This window comes from Petaurus breviceps, unplaced genomic scaffold, assembly GCF_028583685.1.
Source record: "Petaurus breviceps papuanus isolate PSGF00001 unplaced genomic scaffold, PetGlider_PUasm1.0 37, whole genome shotgun sequence".
Taxonomy (NCBI): domain Eukaryota; kingdom Metazoa; phylum Chordata; class Mammalia; order Diprotodontia; family Petauridae; genus Petaurus; species Petaurus breviceps.
The window spans coordinates 105,314,248-105,339,223 of record NW_027186296.1 but is presented as its reverse complement, the minus strand read 5'-3'; the positions used below and the strand labels follow the sequence as shown (position 1 = coordinate 105,339,223).

Sequence of the window (24,976 nt, the reverse complement as noted above, 5' to 3'; positions counted from 1 at the left end):
CCCTACACAGTCACTACCTGTGTGATTTTGGACCTCATTTTCCTCATATATAAAATGAGGGAGGTTGTCTGGACCAGAAACTACTCCTAAGGGTCCTTCCAATCCTAATTATCCTCTGCCTTTCATGTAGGCAGATCTTTATTCAAGTAAGAAAGACTGAGAAGTAAGCTTTATTTTTCAGGTTCCAACCAATGGTTCATTAATTTTAATCAATATTGACTTCTGGCCAAGATGGCTCCCTGAATGGAGGCAAACAGTCCAGTTCCCACAGTTACTCTAGCAAAAACCTAAAATTCACACCAGACTGAATGACCACGAAAATCAGTAATATCTTACTATAGTAAGTGACTTCTTCCACTACAGCACTGCCTAAGAAGTTGGCTGGAAGTTCCTGGGCAACATGAATAGGAGCTGTCAAAACTGGAGCTTCTTAGTGTGTACAGAGGGAGGCTAGAGACAGATGTCACCCTTATGGCTTTGTATCCTGGAAGACTCAGGGACCAGTGAAGCATGGTAGTCAATACTCAGCCCCAGAGAGAGAGCAAAGGAGCTTTGAGGCCCCTAGCACCCTGCCCTGAGATGCCAAGGAGGATCCTGAAACTCACAGCATCAGGGAAGCCAAAGCCCAGGGAGAGACAAAGCAAGAATCCAGGTGATCCAGGCTAGGCCCATGCAGAGGAAACCATCCTACTCAAAAATGCAGCATGGGGTCAAGTCTTGCCTTAATTTTCAAGAATGAAAACTGGACAGATGAGTAAAACAAAGAAGACATTGGCTAGTATAAAAATATTATTCCATATCTAGAGATGCCTAAAAAATATAGTCTAGAAGAATAACTCATATTTACAAATGAAGGCTCAAAGGAAAAAATGGACTTATCATGAGAGCTATATGAACATATAGAAGAATTCAATGACTCAATGAGACAGAAAGAAATATTAGAACCAAATCAAAAGTTTGAAAAATAGGTGAAAAATAAGATATATGATATTAAAAACAACTGAAATAGGAAAAAACCAAGGACCTATAATTTAAGAATTACTACTCTCCCTGAAAATCCTAAGCATTTTAAAAGTCAGGACACGATATTTCAAGATACCACAAATTGAAAACTGCCTAAATCTATTAGAAATATAGAGCCAAGTAAAGAGAGAAAGACTGTCTCCTGATTCAATCAAGAAACATTTACTACCTCAAGTAGTTTACAATCTAGTAGGGGAGACAACATGTAAACTCATATATATAAAGCAAACTATATAGAGCATAAAAAGGAAATAATTAATGAAAGGAAGGCACCAGAATTAAGAGGATTTGGGAAAGCATTCCTGTAAAGGATAGGATTTTAGTTAGAACTTAAAGGAAGCCAAGGAGGTCAAAAGTCAGAGAAGAGGAGGGGAAGCATTCCAGGCACAGGGAGAAGCCAGAGAAAATATGTGGAGCTGAAAGGGAAGTATCTTGTGAGAAGAAAAGTCAGGAGGCTAGTGTTTGAGCTCCTTCAGGGCAGGGACTGCCTTTTATCTCTTTTTTGTATCCACAGAACTTAGCATAGCTGGTGCTTTCTGACTGACTGGCTACTATTAGCAAATACATGTATCTTCCTAGAAATCCTTGGCATTATCTGAACAAAAAACAAAATCAGAGGCAAAGAAATTTAAATGCAAATATACTTCAAGTCTGTGAAACAGCACACCACTCACCTCCATGAAGAAGCGTTGCCCTGCAATTTGTGGATACTGCTGCCTTGGCATCATTTTCTGAGAGCCCAAACAACAGGCCTCTGCCAGATTCATTAAGGGTTGCAATATCACACCAACAAAAGATGCCTTAAGATGGGTTAGAACTCACAAAAATAAAATTTAAAATGTGAGTTTATCTAGTCACATAATAAACACAGTGTCTTCTAAATTTTTTTTTAATCATTAATTGGTAGATTCCATCCATTCATACTCTATCCCTATATGTCCCAAATAAAATCCTGGATTCTTTGGAAGAAAGATAATTAGTATAATCTAGGAAAAAAACTATTTTAAGGAAGCACTTCTCTTTGATCTAATTTTTCTCCAGTGATCAGCAGAGTTTCACCAAAGGCTTGACTGGAATTATTGGCCTCTTAAAATTTTCTGTGAATGTGTAGCATATTTTTTAATTCTCAAAGTAATAAAAAGTAATAACTGTTAAATAATTTGAATGAATAAAGAAAACTACAACCATCCTAGAAAATGTCAAGAATTTAAATAAGGCATAGATAAAGGAGAAATATTTTATATTACATTACCATTTCTATCTACTAAGCCAAAATCTGCAACAATACAATGATTTTAGAAAAGGATACAAGTTTGCTACATCATATGGTCCTCTTATTTCTAAAGGCTGAAAAACAAAATTTTTCAAATTGTGATAAAGTCATTTATAACAATTCAACAATTTGCTTTGTAAATAACTGGGTACTCAAAAAGGCAATAGTTAGGACAAGAAAAATAATAATACTATGGTCATCATACAGGCTATAATTTTCAGAATTCTGACTGTAAAATAAAGGGATTGGATATGATGGTTCCTTCCAGTTCTAACTCTAGGGTCCTACTACCAGGGATCCCCAAAATCCTTGAAATTCACATGGAATGAACAATCTCTATTAATGTTACTTAGAAAATAAAGAGCTTTAAATAACTCATTTTTTTTGTCATAACTGTTATTTCAATAACAAGTGATGAGCAAAATATTTTAAAAATTTATTTGAGTTTTCAGCATTCACTTCCATAAGATTTTGAGTTCCAAATTTTCTCCCCATCTTTCTCCTCCCCCCACTTTGTGACAGCATGCATTTTGATTACCCTTCACCAGTCTGCCTTCCCTTCTACTGCGCCCCGCCCCCCCCATCTCCTTCCCCTTCTATTTTCCTGTAGGGTAAGATAGAATTCTAAACCCTATTTGCCTGTGTGCCTTATTTCCTACTTTCATGTAAAAAACAATTTTTAACATTCTATTTGTGAAACTTCTCCCTTCCTCCCTCCCCACCCACCCTCAGTGAAAGGGCAAGCAATTCAATATAGATTGTACATGTGTAGTCATGCAAAACACTTCCATAACATTCATGTTGTGAAAGACTAACTATATTTCCCTCTATCCAATCCTCGCTCCCCCAATTATTCTGTTCTCTCCTTTGACCCTGTCCTTTCTCAAAAGTGTTTTCTTCTGACTCCAATCTGCCCTCCCTTCTATTACCTCTCCCCATCCCCTTGTCCCCTACTTTTCTGTAGGGTAAGACAGATTTCCACACTCAGTTGAATGCGTATGTTATTCCCTCCTTAAGCCAAATCTGATGAGAGTAAGGGTAACTCATTCCCTCTCATCTCCCCCCCCTCTTCCCTTCCACTGTATAAGTTTTTTCTTCTTTTTTGTGAGATAATTTACCCCATTCTACCTCTCCCTTTCTCCTTCTTCCAGTACATTCCTCTCTTTTGCCCCTTAATTTTATTTTTTAGATATCATCCCTTCATATTCACCTCACCCTGTGCCCTCTGTCTATTTATATATATTCCCTCCAACTACCCTTAATACTAAGAAAGGTCTTATGAGCTACAAACATCATCTTTCCATGTAGGAATATAAACAGTTCAACTTTAATAAATCCCTTAGGATTTCCCTTTCCTATTTACCTTTTCATGTTTCTCTTGAATCTTGTATTTGAAATTCAATTTTTCTATTTAGCTGACTTCTCAAGAATGCATTAAATTCCTCTATGTCACTGAATGTCAATTTCTTCCTCATTGACTACACACAAGTTTTGCTAGGTAGGTCTGATTCTTGGTTTTAATACTAGCTCCTCTGACCTCCAGAATATCATATTCCAAGCCCTCTGATCCCTTCATGTAGAAGCTGCTAAATCTTGTGTTATCCTGATTGTGTTTCCACAATACTTGAACTGTTTCTTTCTGACTGCTTGAAATATTTTCTCCTTGAACTTGAATATTATCTGCCTATAATATTCCTGGGAGTTTTCCCTCTTTCAGGAGGTGATCAGTGGATTCTTTCAATTTTTATTTTCCCCTCTGGTTTTAAAATATCAGGGCAGCTTTTCTTGATAATTTCTTAAAAGATGATGTCTAGGCTCTTTTTTTGATCATGGCTTTCAGGTAGTCCAATAATTTTAAAATTATCTCTCCTGGATCTGTTTTCCAGGTCAGTTGTTTTTCCAATGAGATATTTTACACTATCTTCTATTTTCTCATTCTTTTGGTTTTGTTTTATAATTTATTGATTTCTCATAGAGTCATTAGCTTTCATTCACTCCATTCTAAATTTTTTTTTTTGCTTTTTCTTTGGAGGGCAATTGGGGTTAAGTAACTTGCTCAAGGTTACATGGCTAGTTTTTTTGTGTGAGGGTTAAGTGTCTGAGGCCGGAACTGAACTCGGGTCCTCCTGACTCAGGGGCTGACACTTTACTCACTGCGCCACCTAGCTGCCCCTCCATTCTAATTTTTAAGGAATTATTTTCTTTAGTGAACTTTTGGACTTCCTTTTCCATCTGGCCAATTCTGTTTTTTAAGACATTCTTTTCCTCACTGTTTTTTTGGATCTCTTTTGCCATTTGGTCTAGTCTATTTTTTAAGGTGTTATTTCTTCATCACTCTCTCTCCCCAATTTTTGATTTTCAAAATCCTCTTTTAGCTCTTCCATGGCCTGAGACCAATACATATTTTTCTTAGAGGCTTTGGATGTAGGAGCTTTGACTCTGTTGTCTTCTTCTGATTGTATGTTTTGATTTTCCTTGTCACCAAAGTAAGACTCTATAATTTGAGATTTTTTAGGTTGTATGTTCATTTTCCCGGCCAAATACTTGACTTTTAAATTCTTTGGTAAGGTAGGGCTCTGCTTCTAGTGTGGAGGGTGTACTGTCTCAAGCTTCAGGGGTTTTGTGCAGCTATTTTCAGACATGCTTCTAGGGACCTGTTAGTTTTCACTTCTTCCAAAGGAGAGGTGACTCCTCTCCTGGCCTGTGCTCTAGTTAGTAAGTGACCACAAGCACTCTTTTCTGTCAGGAGGGTTCTCTCTTCTGTTGCCACAAGCTCTATGTCAGAGTTCCTCCTCACCCTAGGACTTCCACCCAGGACTGCAGACCAGATCCAAGTATGGGCAAACCAACAGAATCCTGCCTCAGTGCCAGCAAAGAGCTCCCTGTAATCTCCTTCTGATCAGTTGTTCGATCCCCTTACGATCTGTGGGCTGAGAGTTCTGGAAGCAACTGGCTGCTGTTGTCACTTCTGTTGCTGCCACTGCCAATGCCCTGGGGCTGCACTGGGTCAGGGTTGGTCTATGCTCCTCTCTCACCCAGATCCAACAGACCTTTCCCATTGACATTCTAAGCTGTCTTTGGCATCTGTGGGTTGAGAAGTTTGGAGACCATCTTAGATACCTGCAATTCAGTCCCTTGTGGCTTGCTCCGGGTTTGCTGGGGCCCAATCTGTACTCCTCTCCCAGCCCAGCGCAAGAGACCTTTCCCACCAACTATCCATGCTGTCTTGGGCTGGAAATTTATTTCACTCTTGTCTTTTTGTGGGTTCTGCTGCTCTATAATTTGTTTAGAGTAATTTTTTACAGGTATCAGGAGGGGTTTGAGGGAGATCTCAAGGGAGTCCCTGTTTTTACTCATCATCTTGGCTCCAACCCCAGAAAAATATTTTGTATACAATGTCTAGCACATAGTAAGTGCTTAATAAATGGTTTTTGACTGATAATATCTCATTCCATCAACTTAGGTACAACAATGCCTGACATTTACATAATATTTTCCAGTTAACAAAACATTTCCCCCTGCTATAAACCTGTGAGGAAGGAAACCTAAACATGATCTCCATTTTATAGATGTGGAAACTAAGAGCCAAAGCAGCCAACTGACTTGCCCAGATTCTAAGTGCAATGAGAACTCTTTTCATTAGGACCAGATAACTCAGTATTGATAATGTTGCTACTTAAATTTTTTCTTTGGAGTGTAATATTTTAAAAGTGTAAGCATACTAGCCGTGTGACCTTGGGCAAGTCATAACCCCAATTGGCTTCCAAAAAAAAATGTAAGTATAACAAGAAAAAATATGCAATAGCACTTACCTTTTCTGCACCACTAGATACAATTACATTCTACAAAATAAAAAATTCATCAAAATTAATTTTAGATAAATGATTTAAAATATGCAAGATTAGTCAAACTTAATGACTTTTATCAGCTATCGGCTCATACATAGACTTTTTTTTGAAAATAAGGTAAATAATCAAAAGGAGGAAAGAGAACAACATAAAAGTAAAGATAGTTCACAAAAGGAAATAAGAAGATTTTTTACAAATAGAAAAACTCAGAAAGGCTGAATGAGCTCAAAAAGGTTGAAAAAGGTCAGATGAATTTAATTCGGTTCACTAAAGAAAACCAGTGTTTCTTATATAGCATTTCTACTTTTTTCCACAATACTAAATTCTCAGTGTAGGCCTGGTTTACAAGATTTTGTTTGGGAATTGGGCTCTTCAAGATTTCTCTTCTTATTAAAACCTGAAAATAACCTATAATATGATATAACCTGTTTTTGTATTCACTTTTTGCATTAATTTACTGGTATAAAGGCAGGAAATTTGATCCAAATGTGTCAGGAAAAATTAACCTGCTAGAATTTAAAATCCTTTTCAGAGTGCAGACATACCTTCCCTTTGCAGATCTGCATTAGACTGAGTGCGTTGGATATGGTATATCTCCTCATTGTGGAGTCTTTGATGGCAGGAGAATAAGTAATCTCAAAGCCAATACCTCGTTCAATTGCCTGGAAAAAAGAAAGATAAAAGGAAAATACAGAATCACCCTATTCCACTGTACAGATGTTTGTTTTTCATTTAGTATATAACTTCAACAGTCCTATCTTAGTTCAAGAATGAAATAAGGGTAAATATATGCTCAGGAATTAGAGGGCTCCCTCAGAATAAGTTACATTTTTTCTGGCAGATAGTTGGAAAATGAATGAAACTAAGGATTCAGCTATCTGGTGTGGTTCAAATAGCTCCCCTTCCCTTCTCCCCAAAGAGATAGAGAGATGATGATGACTAATTCCCATTTACACAAGACTTCAAGAATTATAAAAAATGCTCTCTTAACTCATAGAGTTGCTGAAGAAAAATCTTCTCCATTTTACAGACAAGAAAACTAAGAATCAGAAAGATGACAGGATTTAACAACAGCCACACAGCTCACAACCATGATTTAAACTCAATTCTTCCAGTACAAATGCAGTGATCTATTATACCCACATCAAAAAATGTGAGCACTGGAAGGGACATAAGTGGCCAAGATCAAAGCATAACCAAAATGAATCTCTACTCTAGCCAACTTGACAAGTACTCACGAAGCCTCTGCTAGAAGATTTCTATCTAATAAATAGAACCTACCAACTCTAGGGATAGCCCATTTCACCTCTGGAGAGCTCAAGTCATTTTTCCTGACATCAATCTTAAATTTATATCTTTGCACCTTCTATTCAATACTGTTTGTTTTGCCCTACAGAGTCAGACTGAACAAATCTAACCTTTCTTTCATGTGACAGCCCTTCACATTACTGAACACAACCATCAGCATGTTTTTCGAAAATCATGGGTCAACATTGCCAGTTCCTTCATGTGAGTGTCACACAAGAGGGACTTAGCTCTTCATCACTCTGGCTGCCTTTCTCTGTGTGCATTCCAGTTTCTCTATGTCCTTTCTTTTACTATGGCTCTCAGAACGAGACACAAGCTTCCCAATGGGGCCTCTCTAGAACCGAATTAGAGAACCAATCATTTCTTTATTCTTGGAAGCTATCTACATTTCCCTAAATGAAGCCCAAGATCACACTGGCTTTTCTGAACACCATAGCACATTGCTGACTCAATCTGAAACTGTAGTCCCCTGAGACCTCTTAGATCTTCTTCTGGACTTCAGTCTAACCATGCCTCTCCCCATTTTGTACTTATGAGTTTGTATTTTTTTAATCCAAGTGTAAGACTTTTACCTTTATCCCTACTCAATTACATCTTATTAATTCAATCCAGTGCTTTTGGCTTTTGTCAACATCTTTTTGGATTCTGACCACTGGCTATCATGTTAGCTATCTCTCCCAGCTCTGTCTCACCTGAAAATTTGATTAGTGTCCAAATCACTAATAAAAATGTTAAACCACATGAGGTTGAGTATAGATGCCTGTGGCCCACCTCTGGAGACATGCTGCCATTATCTGCTATACCAACTATACTCTCAATATACTATACTCTGAATCCAGTTCCGAATCTATCTAATGGCATTACCAATTAATCCACATCTGATCCACATAAATATGCCTTCTCCATAAGGACAGTATGAGATGCTTTATCGTGTGCTTTGCTAAAATTTAGGCCAACTATATTCTATAGAATTTATTTCAACTGCCAGTTCAGTAACTCTGAAAGAAAGGAAATAAAGTCAGTATGGAATGATCTCTTCTTAATGAAGTGGTGCTGACTCTTTGCAATCACCACTTTCCACATGGTTGTTGTTATCTTTCTGATGACTTTTTCTAGAATTTTCCAAGAGATCAAAGTCAAGCTCCCTCCTCTCTAGGTTAAAGATTCTGATCTCTTCTCTTTTTTGAAAACAGAAGGTAAAATGTGAGGATTTGTTTTGTATGACTGTTTATTTGTTATGAGGGTTTTTCTTTTTTGTTGTTCTACTGGAGGAGGGCAGTGAAAGGGAGAAAAAATATATTGATATTAAGTAGGAAAAAAAGAGCAAGTTATGCTAAGAAAGGGTCTAATATGTCTGTATTTTTTGACCCAAAGACCCAACTGTTATGTATATACTCCAAGGTCAAATACAGAAAGGTCCCATTCATAACAAAATATACAGAGCAGCATTTTTTTTTGTCGTAGCAAAAAGCTGGAGACAAAAGAGATGCTTATGAACTGGATAACGATTAAGAAATAATTTTGTTTTTCTTGAATTGTTCTTTTTTTTAAAGAAGTTTTTTCTCAGTCTCTCTCATTTGATTTTTAAAGACTTCTTTTTTCTCATTCAGCTTTACAGCTTTTTTATCCCACTGCCTAGGTTTCAGCTTCACTGCTATTAAGTAGTGATTTTACTAGAAAAATAAGAAAACAAAATACTGAACTGGCAGTTTGACTTTTTGTTATTAGGGACTGTGGTAAAAGATTAGGTGAGGAAAAGCTGAGATTTGGCCAAAAGCAGGGGTTTGGATTATCCATTCATCTGAGATTTTCCTGTTGCGAGTCTTCTCATGACTCACTATAGTTATCTTTACCACTGAGAAAAACCCACAGGAACATCACAGTCAAATTCCAAAACCCCTAGCTCAAGGATAAAATACTATGAACAACAAGAAGCAAAAACAATTTAAATAAGACAGTGCTATAATTAGAATCACATAAGACCTGGCAGAGAAAACACTAAAAGACCACAGGTCTTGGAACACTCTATATCAAAGAGCAAAAGAATTGAGGTTCTGGCCCAAAATATACCCAACAAACCGAAGCATAATCCTGAATGAAAAAAAAAGGACATTTAATGAACTGTCAGACTTTCAGGATTTTGTTTAAAAAAAAAAAAGCACTGAACTTAACAGATGATTTGACATACAAGAGCCAAGAGAAATATAAAGTACGTACTAAATGTAAAGTATAGACTAATTATAAGGGATTCAACAAGAATAGACTATTTAACTTTTTTATGAGGAAATCTAAAATGTGTGTCTAAGATTGCTATTAGTAATTGGGTAGTTCATAAGAAAGATTTGGGTAGACCTGAGCATGATATTATTTTAAAAAGTAAAACCATTTAGGAACAGTTAAAAAGAGTAATTATCTTATACAAATGAGGTGTGAAAGTAAGATATGAAGATGAGGGAGGAGGACTGGTAGTTTTGGAAACATACTTTCATCAGGAATGGGTTCAAGAGGAAACAATATATCTCTAGAAGAGTATAAAAGTCTTCTAAATTCAGAAAGAAATAAAATGCTAAGGGAATAGGGAGAGATCTTTAGAGTGGAGGGGAGGGAAATAGGTCAAAGCAGGGGGGTACAGAAGGGTATTTAGATTAATGGGAATGGGAGGATAAGGAAGGGATCCTTGGGGGGGGATACGTAAGTAATAGGAGGGCAAGGTAGGTAGAAGTAAAGCTGAGGAGTCAAGAGGGATAGGAAATAAGAGATACATACGCACAAACAAAATAAAGATCAATGAGCAGAATTTGTAAGGGGAAAAAAGCGCAGGAGCAGTTATCATGATCTAGGACAAAGTTAAGGTTAAAATAAATTTAATCAAAAGAGAAAAATACAGAAACTACACTATGTGTCAACTATATTCACCAACATCGTTTTAGACTACTTAAAACAACTAGGCAGTATAAGGTTAGAATATTGCTATGGTATAGGAAATGACAAGTTGGTAGATATGGAAAAAGATGGAAACACTTGAACTTATGAAGAGGTTATCCACTCTCAGAGAAATAGAAGATAAATAAGTATAGTACAGTCTTACATAGATGCATATGAATGTATATGTCTATATATGAGTATAATTATAAATATCTAAGTATATGTATGTATAAGCAAGTGTGCATGGGTATATGTATATCTTTGTGTGTACATGTCTACGTATGTGTTTTGTATATATACACATACATACACACATATATAAAAATAAATATATCTTCGCTTAATTGTAGCAGGGAGGGGAGGAAGAAAAAGAACAAAGTAAAAAGTGCACAGTAGAGAACAAAAGAAAATTTAAAAGGAAGCAAAGATGGACAGCTCTCAAAATAATGCATAGTATTTATTATATGGTTTTCTTCAAATGGAAATTTATTACTATATGTTCTGAATCCTCTCTTATGTTATGATATGCATACAGCAATGCTTTTTCTTATTTTGTATTATTTTACTTACAGTATTTAAGTTTGTTTCTTTTTTTCCTATTTTGTATTTAAATTTAAATTTTAAAAAACTGAATGAGAAGGTTCCTCAATAATCCTAACTGGTTTTATCCATTTAATTCAACAATCATTGTTAAGTGCCTACTAGATACCAGATGCAGACAGCAAAAGACAAAAATAAACATCCTGGTCCTCATGGACTTTACAGTCTTAATTTATTTAAATTATTACATTGAAGAGAAAATGATTTCTTGGAAAGCTACTATATATGATCCATATTTTAAAAGGAAAAAACAGCAAATAACCAGTTTTTATGTTCTGGAATACAATTTATTCTGCTTACTTTTAAACTTCCAAGAAAACTCTGGGATAAAACATATAAAGTATTAATAAATGAGTGTTTCTCATATGAACTTCCTTGTTGCACTGAGTTAAAATACAAACCTAAAAACCTAGACTTATGCCTCTAAGAACATTTAAATGCAAATTGTTTTTATGCTCATCAATAGTTATTCAGAATGGCTCTCTCCATGAACAGGGACAATGTCTCTACATGATTTGCCTTTGTTATTCTTATTGACCAAATATTCTGGCACTGGGAATTTATATTTTTTTCCTAATGAGAAGTAAGAATTAAGAAGGCATTATAAACTCAGAACAGGTGAACAATACTTATAATCAAGGAACACTGGTAATAAAATTCTCAGAATTAACAAGCAGACCTTCAGAGAAAAATGAAATTTATAAAATGGGTACTTGATTGCTTATTCTATAATAATTTCAACAGAAATTAGTTGCCTGTTACATAAAAGAGAATAATGTTCTTTTGACAAATTACTTTGAAATCTTTAATTCTTGTTTGTTAGCTCTAGAGAAAATCAACGGTCATGGATCAATCCAAAACTACAATTTAGTCCTAAGTGCCTGGCATATTGTAGGTGCTTAATAAATGTTTTTGAATTGAAATGAAAGGTCATGTGCAATGAAAAATGGAGTTCATATGACCACTTTGGCATTCAAGTGGGCAATATATTTCCTCTTTCAATTCAAACTCCTGCTTTCTCAATAATCCTAGGCATCTCTACCTGAGATAGTCAACAAAAAGGAATTTTAACTGATAACAAGAAAGCTTTAACCAGAGAAGGAAAGTAAACATGCAAACAATCATTGAAAATGTTCAATAAACTTAAAACCACCTTTAGGTGTCAATAAAACTGAACCATAAGTAAATTACAGAAGGTAGGCTGTGATGAATTGGAGGGACAGACTACACAGGCCCTGAAGAAGAATCCTCTCTACTAACATTTGACAACAGTCATTCAGCCTTTGCATACAAACCTCAAGGGAGTGGAAATCTAGTCTCTCAGAAGCAGCACAGTCCACCTTTGAAAAGTTTTTAGTACTAGAACATTCTTATAACAAATTTAAATTTGCTTCTTTGCTCCTAGTTTTGCCTTATGGAGCCAAAACAAAAACAATCCCTCTTCCATGTGACCATCCTTCAAATGCTTGAATTCAATGACTGCAGCTTTAATACTCTGGCCATAGAATGAGAAGATAGAACTCATTGGAAAAGACCGACATTGGAAAGATTGAAGGCAAAGGGAGGCAAAAGGAAAAGGGGAAAGCAGAGAATGAGATGGATAAAGTATCATGAAAACAAAAAACATGAACTTGGACATACTTCCAGAGATAGAAGATAGAAGGGTCTGGCATGCTATAGTCCATGGAGTCACGAAGAGTTGAACAAGCCTGAATGACTGAACAACAAAAACTGTGCTTGACCCACCTTGGACTTAAGAAGCGATTTTCTGAACCCAAGTGAAAGACATTGCTTTCTATTAAATTTCATCTTTTTTCATTCACCCTACTACTATTTTATCCAAGTTTTGGAACTTTAATCTGTCATTTGGTGTGTTATCCTTATTATTATTAAACCACTTGTAAGTTTGAGAAAGATAACATCTATAACTTCATCCAAGTCATTGATGAAAATGTTAAGAAATACAAGATAAAGCACAGTCAAGGCACTCTACTAGAAATATCCCTGCAAGTTGACATCAGACCATTAATGTCTAGAGATACTGGAAGAGTAGGAAGAGCATATCTAGGGAATGAGAAAGACCTGTATTTTAATGAGGCTTTGCTACTCCAAACATTTGTTCAGTGCATGATGGTAATGGCTATAATTTCTATGTGAACAAAGTGAACCAATGTCTTCCATTTTCTGAACCCTTCCTTCATTCTTCTAGAATGTTAGTTCCTCCAAAGGTTCTCAAGTTTTTTTGTCCACTGGACTAGTAAAACTTATCTATTTTTGTCCAAATGTCACTACAAAAGTAAACAAACCACATCACCAGAGTTAATGACTGATGATGGTTTTGATGGTATACTAACAAGGTTGTGTTAATGTAAAAAGCTTGCCAACCACTTTTGCCAAGAAAAAAATCAATCCTTGAGTCCCAAGAACCCCCTGAAGTAAACAAGAACCTCTTTCTAGACATACATGAACTGATGCTGAATGAAGTGAGCAGAACCAGAAGAACATTCTATACAGTAACAGCAACATTGTGCAATGATCAACTTTGATAGACTTGGCTCTTCTCAGCAATACAATGATCTAAGGCAATTCCAAGACTCATGATGGAAAATGCTATCCACATCCATAGAATGAACTATGGAGTCTGAATGCAGATTGAAGCATACTATTTTCTTTTTTTTTCTTTCTCATGGTTTTTCTCTTTTGTTCTGATTCTTCTTTCACAGCATGACTAGTGTGGAAATATGTTTGATATGACTACATGTATGTATATCAGATTTCCTGCCATCTTGGAGAGGGAGGAGGGGGAAAAATATGGAACTCAGAATGTTGAAAACTATCTTTACGTGTAATTGGAAAAACCAGAATAGTATTAAGCAGGGAAAAAAAAAGAACCTCTTTCTACTCCCTATTAAGCTAAGTGAATGTATATTACTTTAAGCATATGCATAATTTTCATTTTCAATTTATTTTTAGTTTCCCACATTTATTTCCACAAGATTTTGAGTTACAAATTTTCTCCCCATCTTTCCCCTACCCCCCACCCCAAGATAATGAGCCTAATGAATATACCTTCCCCTAGTCTGTTCTCTCTTATATCCTCCCCCATCTCTCCCTAGTTTTCTAGTAGGGCAAGATGGATTTCTATATCCCAGTGCCTGTATATCTTATTTCTCAATTGCATATAAAAAACAAATTTTTTTTAACATTTGTTTTTAAAACTTTGATTTCAAGATTCTTTCCCCTCTTCCCTCCTCACCCACTCCCACTGGGAAGACAAGCAATTCAATACAGGTTGTACATGTGTAGTTACCCAAATCATTTCCATAGTAGTTACATTGTGAAAGACAAACTATATTTCCCTCTATCCTATCCCACCCCCACTTATTCCATTTTCTACTTTGACCCGGTCCCTTTCCAAAAGTGTTTGCTTCTAACTACCCTCTCTCCCAATCTGTCCTCCCTTCTATCATCTCCCCTCTTATCCTCTTCCCCCCTACTTTCCTGTAGGGTAAGATACCCAATTGAGTGTGTATGTTATTCCCTCTTTAAGCCAATTTCAATGACAATAAGGTTGACCCATTCTCTTTCACGTTCCTGCTCTTCCCCTCCACTGTAACAGTTTTTTCTTGCATGAGATAATTTACCCTATTCTCTCTCTCCCTTTCTCCTCCCAATATATTCCTCTCTCACCTCTTAATTTTATTTTTTAGATATCATTCCTTCATATTCAACTCATCCTGTGCCCTATCTATGTATACATGTACATACATATACACACACTCACATGTATATTTATATACATACACCCTCCTATACATACATATATATGTATGTATACATATACACATACACACACACACATATATTCCCTTCAACTATCCTCATACTGAGAAAAGTCTCTTGAGTTACAATGATCATTTTTCCATGTAGGAATATAAATAGTTCAACTTTAATGAGTTTCTTATGATTTCTTTTTCCTGTTTACCTTCCCATACTTTTCTTGCCTCTTGGATTTGAAAGTCAAATTTTCTGTTCAGCTCTGGTTTTTTCATCAAGAATGCTTGAACGTCCTCTATTTCACTAAATGACTATATTTTCCCCTGAAGCATTATACTCAGTTTTGCTGGGTAAGTGGCACATGAAGATCTCCATGCAAGCACACAGAGCAATATTCGAAAGACAACCTGACTGGTTGCCACAATAATCAATATGAGCAAGTTGCATTCCTTTCAATCTATTCTGTCTCTTTCAAAGATCAAGAATCTACATCCTGTCTTTGGTTATATGTAGCATACATTATAGGGCAAAAGAAGGGAACTTGCCCTTTGCCTTTTATTTCACCCTTGACTCATTCTTTCATACATGAAGATAGGAGCTATAAAAAAATAAAAATTTCTCATTCAACCCTTTTCCATTTAAATCAGGGCTTCTGAATCTTTTTGAAGCCAATGGATCCCTTCTGAAAATGTTTTCAAATGCTTAACAGAAAATACATAAGTTTATATAACAGAAACCAATTATACTGAAATACAACTATTAAGACTTAAAAAAAAGTTCACAATTCCCCATGCTAGGAATCCCTGATTTAGATGTTACTCTAACCTTAAGAAATTAATGAATTAAATGAAAATCCACTATAGAACAGAAACCTTAGATAATTTGGGGGTCCATTCTGATACCTGTCCTTGTTAGTTTGTTAAAGCTGCTGCCCCTCTCATCAGAGGGCCAGATTCCTCTATTACAGGGGCTTTTAATGGTTTTTTGTTTGTGTCATTTGGCATAGGGAACTCTTACATGAGGTAGTAGAGTGAAGCCTATGGACCCTCTCAGAATAATGTTTTTCAATGCATAAAATGAAACACACGATTACAAAGAAAATCAATTATATCAAAAGTTACCAAAAAATGTGTGTACACACACACACACACACACACACACACACACACACACTTTTCTTAGACCCCAGGTAAAAAGCTCCTGCTCTATTATATCTCTCTCTCTTTAAAACTCTGGTAAGAACAAGCTTCACTAAACATGATTTGAGGGGCTAACTCTTTTAAACTGTTTTGAAGTTAGATCACCTATTTGGTATAAATGTGACCCTGGAGAGAGAGAGGAGAGAGAATAGGACAAAACATGAGACAAATTAGAAAACCAGTAGAAACAGAGTAAGGGAAAATATGTTATAGTAGAAGCCTGAAGTTCTTCAAGTTTGTAGTAATCCATTCATGAGATGACTTTATTAGCTCTAAGCTCTTTCATGAACTGCTTTTTCCAGGGAAACTTTTTAAAAATAAGATCATTTCTATATGATACAGTATAAAAAGCACACTGGATCTGGATCCAAAGGATCATGGATTTAGAGCTAAAAGACCCAACACTGAGTCCTACTTCTCATTTGATAAATGGAGATGCTGAGACCCAGAGAGGTGGACAGTGCTACATGGCTGGAAAATTCAGGCTTTGGAAGGAGAGGACACAAGCTTGGACCTGGCTCTACTTCTTACCACCTGGGTTACTGTCACCTTTCTTGTTTTCTTGCTTCAGTTTCCTCCTCTGTGAAACAAGGGGGTCAAACTACCTGATCTATTGGCCTTCTTCACCTCTGAATCTCTTGATCCTGAAATCCTCTAATCTTAATTCCTCAGGGCTTCTCCCTCTAGTCCACACTCCCTGGGGTGATGAAAATTCTCAGGTTTTTGGAGAAAAGTGCAAGCTTCTTTATTTCCTTTTTGATTTCTTTTTTCCAGTGTACTTATTCCACATACTGATAATTATCCAATTCTTTTTGAAGAAATGTGCCTCTTAAGAACTTTTATTAGTTACCTTATTCAAACTCATATTAATAGTTTATTTTATCTTAAAAAGCTGAACTTCTCCTTCAGTCATGAAAAAGAAGTTACCCCAAAAGTAATTATCTTCTGTTCTAATTATCTTTCACTCACTTACTCTTAACTTTTACTAAAAAAAATCACAGTTCTGATCAAAGTATGCCATACTTACCACATTAATGGGAGGTCTTCTGAAGTAAAATGGTAATTTCTCTGTTACTGTTATGCATACCAAATCTACATCTAAACTTGTGCAAGCAACCTGTAAGCAAAACAAAGTTTTGTTGTTTTCTTTTAAAAAATATTTTTAAAGCCAAAGATAATGAGACAAATAGTACAATCCAACTGAGAGGCTCATTTGAACAGGGAGAGGAACTACACCTGTCCTTTCACTGGCATCAGGGAAGTCCTGGATAAGGCAGCTCCCTCTACCAAGATAGATCAACTTCTTCTCTGCACTGGAGCTGGAGTATTGAGGCCACTAAACTGTGCACAAGGATCCTTGCACGTCTATATTGACTTAGAAAACCACAAACTAACTTTATCTATGATGGATTGTATTTTTATTTCTTTTTAAACATTTCCCAATTACATTTTCTCTGGTTCCAGTTGTACTACATCACCTTGTATCTACACCATAAAGGATGGCAGTTCTTTATCCAAGCTCTGGTGCATTAAAAATTCAACTTGCAATTTTATAGACTCAAGTCTCAAAATGAAGGGTTCAAATGAAATCATGTGAGGTGCCCTAACATCACTACATACCTCAATTATAAAAAGATAAAAAAATCTTAAGAGAAAAAATGGTTCCAATCTGAAGTGCTTTAGGATTAAGGTTTTATTTTAGCAAGAATTATGGGAATAGTACCTCCTGCCTGTAATCCCTGATAGGGGGAGCCTGAAGCTCTGGATCTCTTAAACTCAGGAGTTCTAAGCCACTATGGATAATTAGGTGTTGAAAAGAGTTGTAACAATTAGAAAAAGATCTTCATCACTGATGAGATAACAAAATATATTTATTCCTGTTCAGTCATAATGCAAGCTAAGAGGTATCAGATACACTGATTTTTTGTTGTGGCTTAGTCTAGAGAGCTTAACTATTTCATAGAGAGAAGACTAAAAGGATATTTTATGTAAGGCATTAAAATAAATGGTGGGAACAATTGTGCTTTTCTTGAGACTTCACCTCATGAAGTAGTTACCAAGAACTTCCATGTCATAATCTAGCATAAGCAGGGCTACTAGTGCTCTCCACTAGTAAGGAAAATAAAGAATTGACAGTGGTTGAAGAATTGAATGTGTATCACAAAACCTTCTCCTAGTCAATGGCTCCATCTATTGGATAAATTAGGGAGCTAACTAAAAATCTCAAGACATGCTGCTTAGAAAAAAATCTATTTTCTTTCTTAAAAATTCCAGGAACTGGTTTGCAAAAATATGTAGACTATCACTAAGTTTTTATAGACTTTGTAAAATGCCAAATGTTAGATGATGGACATTATAAAAAAACTGATTAGAATGATTTTCAGAATTTTGCAAATGAGCCCCAGTATTTCAGCAATCTTAATGTGACATATCTCATGTTAAGATGATAAATGCTGATACCTTTTGGGGAACACAAATCAAAATTTTAGAATGACAATCATTGTTTTGATATAATGTAAATGTAATTTAAAGAATTCCATAGGGAATCCCTCTACAAAGTAAAGCCCAAATTTGGCAACCTAATATTGGTTATGCACCTCAGTTAATTAGGGTGGCACAGATCTCTAGAAAAGACTGGTTCTAGTATTTTACCCATGCCTCTTTCAGCGTAACCTCTCCTGATCCTCTTTCTGTGCCCTTATACATCAATCTGGCTGTCCAAAATTCTTACTATGACATCTTACAGAGGTTCTAGGGAGCATAGCAGGGAACAGAATGCTGGGCCTATTGTCAGGAAGATTAGGGATAAAATCCAGCCTCAGATATTTACTAGCTAAGGGACCCTGGGAAAGCCATTTTACCTCTATCGACCTCAGCTTCCTGAAGTGAAAAATGGGGATCATAATAACACTTACCCCAAAGATTTGTTGTGGAGATCAAATGAAATATTTGTAAGGTGCCTGACATATAGAAAGTGCTTTACAAATGTTTATTCCCTTCCCTAATTCCCCATAGTACTCCATCATCTAAAATTTCCTTTTTCTCTTCAGAAATAGTGTTTTCTGAGACAGTGGGTGAGGCAGGGACATCTGATTAAAGTATTTTACACTAAAGGTATGAATAAAGCAGTTTACCCTTTTTATTGGAAAAAGATGACCTGGTTAACCCAAAATAATGCTAATTGGCAGAGGGGGAATTTTTTTTGACCAGAGGCCATCTTTGTCTCCATGACCTTCCTGCTAGAATACTAGGCAAATCAGAAAAAAAAGGTTAGCTTGTCATACCACTTCTAAAAGATTGCTGACCCTAAACATGTAGCCTTTATGCCCAAAACTTTATTACATAATTTCACATTAACAGAATCTCATAACACAAAGAGCATATGTACATAAGAATTCAAATGCATTTTTCTATTGGGGTCACAGACCAAACAGGGGAAAAAAATCAATAGAGGGCTGCAAATAAAGCAAAGAAATTTTAGTAAGAGGTGTAGGCAAGTATATTAAGAGAAAAACAGCTTAGTTTGCCCTTTAAAATTAATAGACAATATACAATTTTATTGCATAAATATTACCAAAATCTATATTAAGGGGAAAGAGTAAAAGGGAATGAGAGGGAGAAGGAAAGGAGAAAAGGCAGGGTGGAAGACCTAGGGGTAGGATGAGAAAGATAATGACAAAAAGAATGAGTAAAATGAAGGGAAAAAATAAAAGCAAAGAGAGCACCAGTGTCTCAAAGTCTAGGAGAAAGATCCGTGGGCACATTTAGCCTAGAGAAAAGAAGACCCAGATGGAACATGAATGCTGTCACATAAAGGAGGAGTAAGACCTGTTCTCTCTGAGGAGAATAAGAGCGCCAAGAGAACAGGAAACTGTTTTTGCCCTTCTTTGTGAACAATGTGTCAAAGTTGTAAAGAGAACAATGTAGACTTGAAATTAGGTAAACCTGCCTCTCACAATCAGAGCTGAGTAAAATATGAATGCCCGGCCCCTGAAGGAGGAGGATTTCTCCTGGAAATTTGGTGGTCTTCAGGCAGAGGCTGCACAAATAGTGCATGTTAGCACTGGGATCGAAACTTGTATATCCATAATGAAAGAAAAAATGAGATGACAATATTTTTCACTTACGTGGAAAAGTTTTTCTGTCTTAGGAAAAACTGCAACAATGTCATATAGCTTGACGCGGGAAGATGTTGCTCTCTGTTGTGAGAAAGAAAAAAATACTACCATAAGAGAAATCTGTGCCTTTCCTTCCTAGCTACCCTGTACTATCTGGCTTCTTTTTATATTGATTGTGCATATTCATACTTTACACTTATTATGTTTATCTTTACATGTGTACTGATTTCCCCTTTAGAATAGCAGTTCCTTCAAAGTAGGGATGATTTCATTTCTTGCACCTGTGTTCCCAGCGGTTAGCACAGTGTCTGGCACACAGGCAGAGCTTAATAAATGCTCAGTGCTTTACTGTAAGGGCTAGCTCTACAACTCACTGGGAATGTGATCTTGGCAAAATCACCTCAGCTCTCTGGACTTTAATCCTCCCTGGGGCCCCATTTCACACAGCTGAGGAAACTGATAAAGTCATCTCTAAAACTCCCTCCAGTTTTACAATGCTGTGAAGAGACAGAAAGTGCTGAAGTCAAACTTTTTTTTTTGCATCATGATTCTATTCTATCTTCCCTGTTTTTCTTTAGCAGCTGGGTTCTGCAAATTGAAACTGGAATCAGCTGCAATGACATGCTTGGCTGAAAAGGGCATGCCAGTGAGTCAAAGTTGCATACTAACACCGCTTCAAACTGACTTAGAAAGCTAAAAAAAAATTGTCCATTTTGTCACAAAGGAGTTTTTTTTTTGCAGAGAACCTACTGATCACAGAAGGTAGTTCTATGAATGGTACAGACAATGCATGCTGCAAGAACTCTGAGAAGGAAGACATCATTTTGAACTTGGATGATCAGAAAAATCTTAATGGAACAAATGGGACACATACTTTAAAGCTGTAAAAGGATAAAAAGCTATTCCTTTCTATATGACTAAATATTATTTGAAGGGGAAAAAAAATCACAAGCACACTGTGAAATGTATGTTAAAGAGAAAAACAAAGCTGACTTACCAGAACATTGCAGTGAGATGGATCTGATACTATCAGTGTCAGTCTACTTAAAATTTTAATTGGTTTTGATTTCCCCTGTAGGTAAAAGAATCCATTAAAGAAGTACAAGGCATAATTACTTTATTTTTCTCTTCACTAGAGAAAAATATTAATTAAAAGAAATAGCTCAGAAAAGCAAATTACATTTATTAAGTGAGCACAGCACTATTAGGTCCTTTGAGAAAAACAAAAGAATAAAATGTCATCCTTATCCTCAAGGATCATACAATATAGTGGAATAAACAAAGTCTAATATATATTACTGGTAAAGTACAATTTATAATTAGTGTCTTCTATACTACTGTCCAAAAGTGCTATAGCAGGTCAGTGAAGAGTAAACATAAGGAGGGCTGCAGTAAGTAAGAGAGGCTAAATGGATAAGCTGACTTGATGGTGTCAATTTTAGACTAGAAAATGGGAAAGGGAAAGCATTGTAGAGGGGAATGATGCAGATCAAATACATCTATCAGATACTTAATTCTAAGAACGTGAAAATGATACTTACCTGTACAATAGGCAAAGATGAAAAGAGCTCTGAAGGAACTATTGGTTTGTCAATTTCCTACAAGATAAAAAGTCAAACCTAAATTGAGTAAATTAATCAAAAGTAGCATTAAGATGGATAACATAGGGTCAGCTAGGTGGCACAGTGAATAAAAGTGTCGGCCCCAGAGTCAGGAGGACCAGAGTTTGGTTCTGGCCTCAAGACACTTAACACCCACACAAAAAAACTAGCCGTGTAACCTTGGGCAAGTTACTTAACCCCAATTGCCCTCCAAAAGGCAAAAAAAAAAAAAAAAAGATGGATAACATAAAAATATAAGTACACTATGATGCGTTGGCTAGGTATTGGCAAATAGTTTTTCAGAATGATAAGTGAAACAAAGACCTATCCTTGGACCTCAGTGAGAGAAGGTGATGGGAAAAACTGGACAGCATGGAAGGACTATAATTCTCAGGTTATAATATACGAGTAGTCTACAATGGAATACATGAATGTCGAATATACAAAGAAGGGCAAATTTAAACAAAAATGTGCATTAAGTTTTAACAAGAACTTAAATTCAGTGCAATCATACTTCGCTCTTTAAAATGTAAACAAGAATAAAGTCTTGAATATAAGCAAAACACTTTTACTCAGAAGTTTCCTTAAACCTAATAAGTTATTCCAATAAGTATTTTCTAGTTATGTACTCAGCATATGTCTTCATGACCAAGACTTATGCCAGAAAAAATTTTAGTAATATTGGTTCTACCGTTGTTACCCTGTAGTTAATAAATCATGCTATATAAACATCTATATGTAGATTACCTCAGTTATTTTTTCCTACAACTAAGCAGGTACCTTCCTATAACAAATATGAGTGAGTACCTTCATACATAGGATAGCTAGAAGTCACACAAATAGTAGTCTTCAGGACTTCAAAAGATCAGTGTTCCCTTCTTATGTATTGCTTCTATTAGTGTACCATGAAACTCATTAATGTTTTAGCAGACAATTTTAAGTGTTGCTATAGCAAAAAAAAACCCAACCCAAACACAACCCATATGGCAGTCATTTTTCCAGGGAGAAGCCTCTCTGAATTTAGTCAGGCTGGTTTTTGGATGATAGTCTACCTCTGGGGGCCTGCCAGGGCTTGTTCCATTGGCATATCCTTTATGAAGTCTGGGTCACTTTTGAATCATGAGTTTCTTGAGGAAAGGAACTGTTTTTATTGTATTCCCAGCATACAGCACAGGATTTGATGCAGATAAGGTGCTTGTATGGAGTAGGATTTTGTGGAGAAAGTATTCAATTAATCTCTAACTTAAATACACCGAAAATTTGCTGAGACTCAAATTAAGGGAACAAACACAGTATGGATTTTGTAAATCTTTGTTGAATGGAAAAGGTCCCAATTTTCTGCGCTTAATTAAAATACATGTTTTCAAGTAGCTTCTGCCATAGAAAAACACAAAGATGCTGAAACACAGTACTACTTTGTTACTTAGATAAAAACATTGAGACATTTACCTGCTTCTTTTCTTTAAAGTCCACAACATGATTAATGGCAACAGTTGAAAACCCAACTAAAAAATTAAACACAAGGTTAAACATAATCTCCCTCTCCTAGAGGCCAATGACGTATAGCTTTACCATGTCCAGATCTCAAAATTGTATGACACTGACCCAGCACTAACTAACCCTCAACTGTGTACTTCATTTCTTTAACTACAAGTTTCTTTCGTGTATAGCAAACACTGAGGACTAGGGCTCTATTTTCTACATTCTTTGAAACTCCCCCCAACAAACACAAATCTAGTGCATTAAATATAATCAACAAATCTGACTGTTGCACTAGTAAGAACAACTTTTTACAAGTTCAGTGAACAGCATTTTTTTTTAAAGAAATCATTGAGTTGAGTAAGAATAAACCAAATTATCTTCCATTTCCCATAGACAAATGTAGTTTAGGGGGCTTCTCTATACTGATTCCCTTATATAGTTCCATTAGCTTACTACAATGATAAAAATACACGAAAACCCAGTGAACACGGTGTGATGAGAAACAATGGATTCCGAATCGAGGAATCTAGATTCAAATTGGGACTCTGCTACTTACCACCAGTGTGAGCACAGGTAAGTCATTTAACCTCTGTGTTTGTCTATGGGCCTCAGTTTCCTAATCTGTAAACTGAAGGGATCAGGCTCCGTGATCTTGGATTTCTAAATCGATAAGCCAAAAATCTGACTTCCTAAACAATGACCAGGAAACTAAGGCAATTTCCCAAACGATGATGCCCCTGACTGGGCTGCGGGTCGGAGTGTCCTTGGGCAGGTCCCTGCACTTTACTGACAAGCCTTCTGTCTGGGTGACGGTAGTAACAGCTGCCGGCGACCTCGGGCTGGAGGGGCCGGGAACGCTTTCCGTCCTCGCCCCCCTGGATCCTGCCAACTCTACGAGGGATGCTGATGCTGACCTTTTGGGGGACAGAAACCCACTCTGCTGGGGGTAGGAAAGGTCTCTGGCCATCACCTGGTCCTCCTTTTACATGGGACCAGGGAAGGTTCCGTGACTCGCCCGAGGTCGCCCAGCAGAGCTGGCTCTTGCACCCAGGCCCCCGCGTGACGCTGTCTCACCCGGTGGGAGGGCAGGCTCCAACACCCTGAGCCTGGCATGCCCCTCTCCCCACGTGGCTCCCCCCCCTCTCTGGGGCTGAGATTCCCCCAATTGTAAGGAGACTGTACAGCGAATATCACAAAGAGTTTACGTCGGCTCGGATGCCCCCGCCCCAATACCACCCGACTCCACCGGGGGCACTCACGGTGCGCGGCGTTCTCTAGAAGCCCCTTAAGCGCTTTCGTGTCAGAGCCCTTCTTCAGGTTCAAATCCGCAAACACCGCCATGCCGGCATCACGTGATAAATAATACACGTTCGCTTAGGCGCCTGCGCAGTAGGGCCAGGGGTCTTTCTCCCTTACCCCGCCCCTTTCTTTCCTTTTCCTAGGGCATTCTGGGAATTGTAGTTCCATTTCGGTCTCATCCCTTACTCCCGTTAGTCTCCCTGGGAGTATTGTTCAAAGCTCGCGAACTTTTCTCGTTCATACTAGCGCGGGCAGTTATTGAAATAGGTAGCGCCTTGAAGAATAATGTTTCTGAGTTGCCCGTCTCCTCCTTCCTCCCTGGATCGGGAACCAATGGTCTCCATCTTTTCGGTACCATGCCTCACTCCGGCCTCCCGAGGCCTAGTTTCCATGGCAACTCGGAGGTCAGTCCTAGTTCTCGGGTCTCAGGCCCCGCCCCCTCCGCTCTGGACCAGCCCAGGCCGGAAGAGGCCTTCAGTCCTCGCACAAGGCTAAGTGGAGACCTGGGGGCGTGGTTAAAGGG

The 24,976-nt window shown here is 37.0% G+C and overlaps 1 protein-coding gene across 3 annotated transcripts in view; it reads right to left on the bottom strand.

Moving 5' to 3' along the window:
- RPP30 (ribonuclease P/MRP subunit p30) overlaps positions 1–24,562 on the bottom strand; it is a 30,098-nt gene extending 5,536 nt beyond the window's left edge. The window contains exons 1-10 of one of the 3 annotated variants that reach the window (XM_069099201.1): positions 24,414–24,561; positions 23,122–23,177; positions 21,613–21,669; positions 21,069–21,143; positions 20,081–20,152; positions 16,981–17,070; positions 6,690–6,806; positions 6,109–6,138; positions 2,333–2,370; positions 1,698–1,777 (exon numbers count right to left, since the gene is read on the bottom strand). In XM_069099201.1, coding sequence (XP_068955302.1) covers positions 1,698–1,777; positions 2,333–2,370; positions 6,109–6,138; positions 6,690–6,806; positions 16,981–17,070; positions 20,081–20,152; positions 21,069–21,143; positions 21,613–21,669; positions 23,122–23,177; positions 24,414–24,495 — 697 coding nt within the window. In that variant the 5' untranslated portion in view covers positions 24,496–24,561. Of the gene's footprint in view, positions 1–1,697; positions 1,778–2,332; positions 2,371–6,108; positions 6,139–6,689; positions 6,807–16,980; positions 17,071–20,080; positions 20,153–21,068; positions 21,144–21,612; positions 21,670–23,121; positions 23,178–24,413 lie in introns of all 3 variants that reach the window. The other 2 variants (XM_069099203.1, XM_069099202.1) reach the window with 2 other exon arrangements.
- Positions 24,563–24,976: the final 414 nt, after the last annotated feature.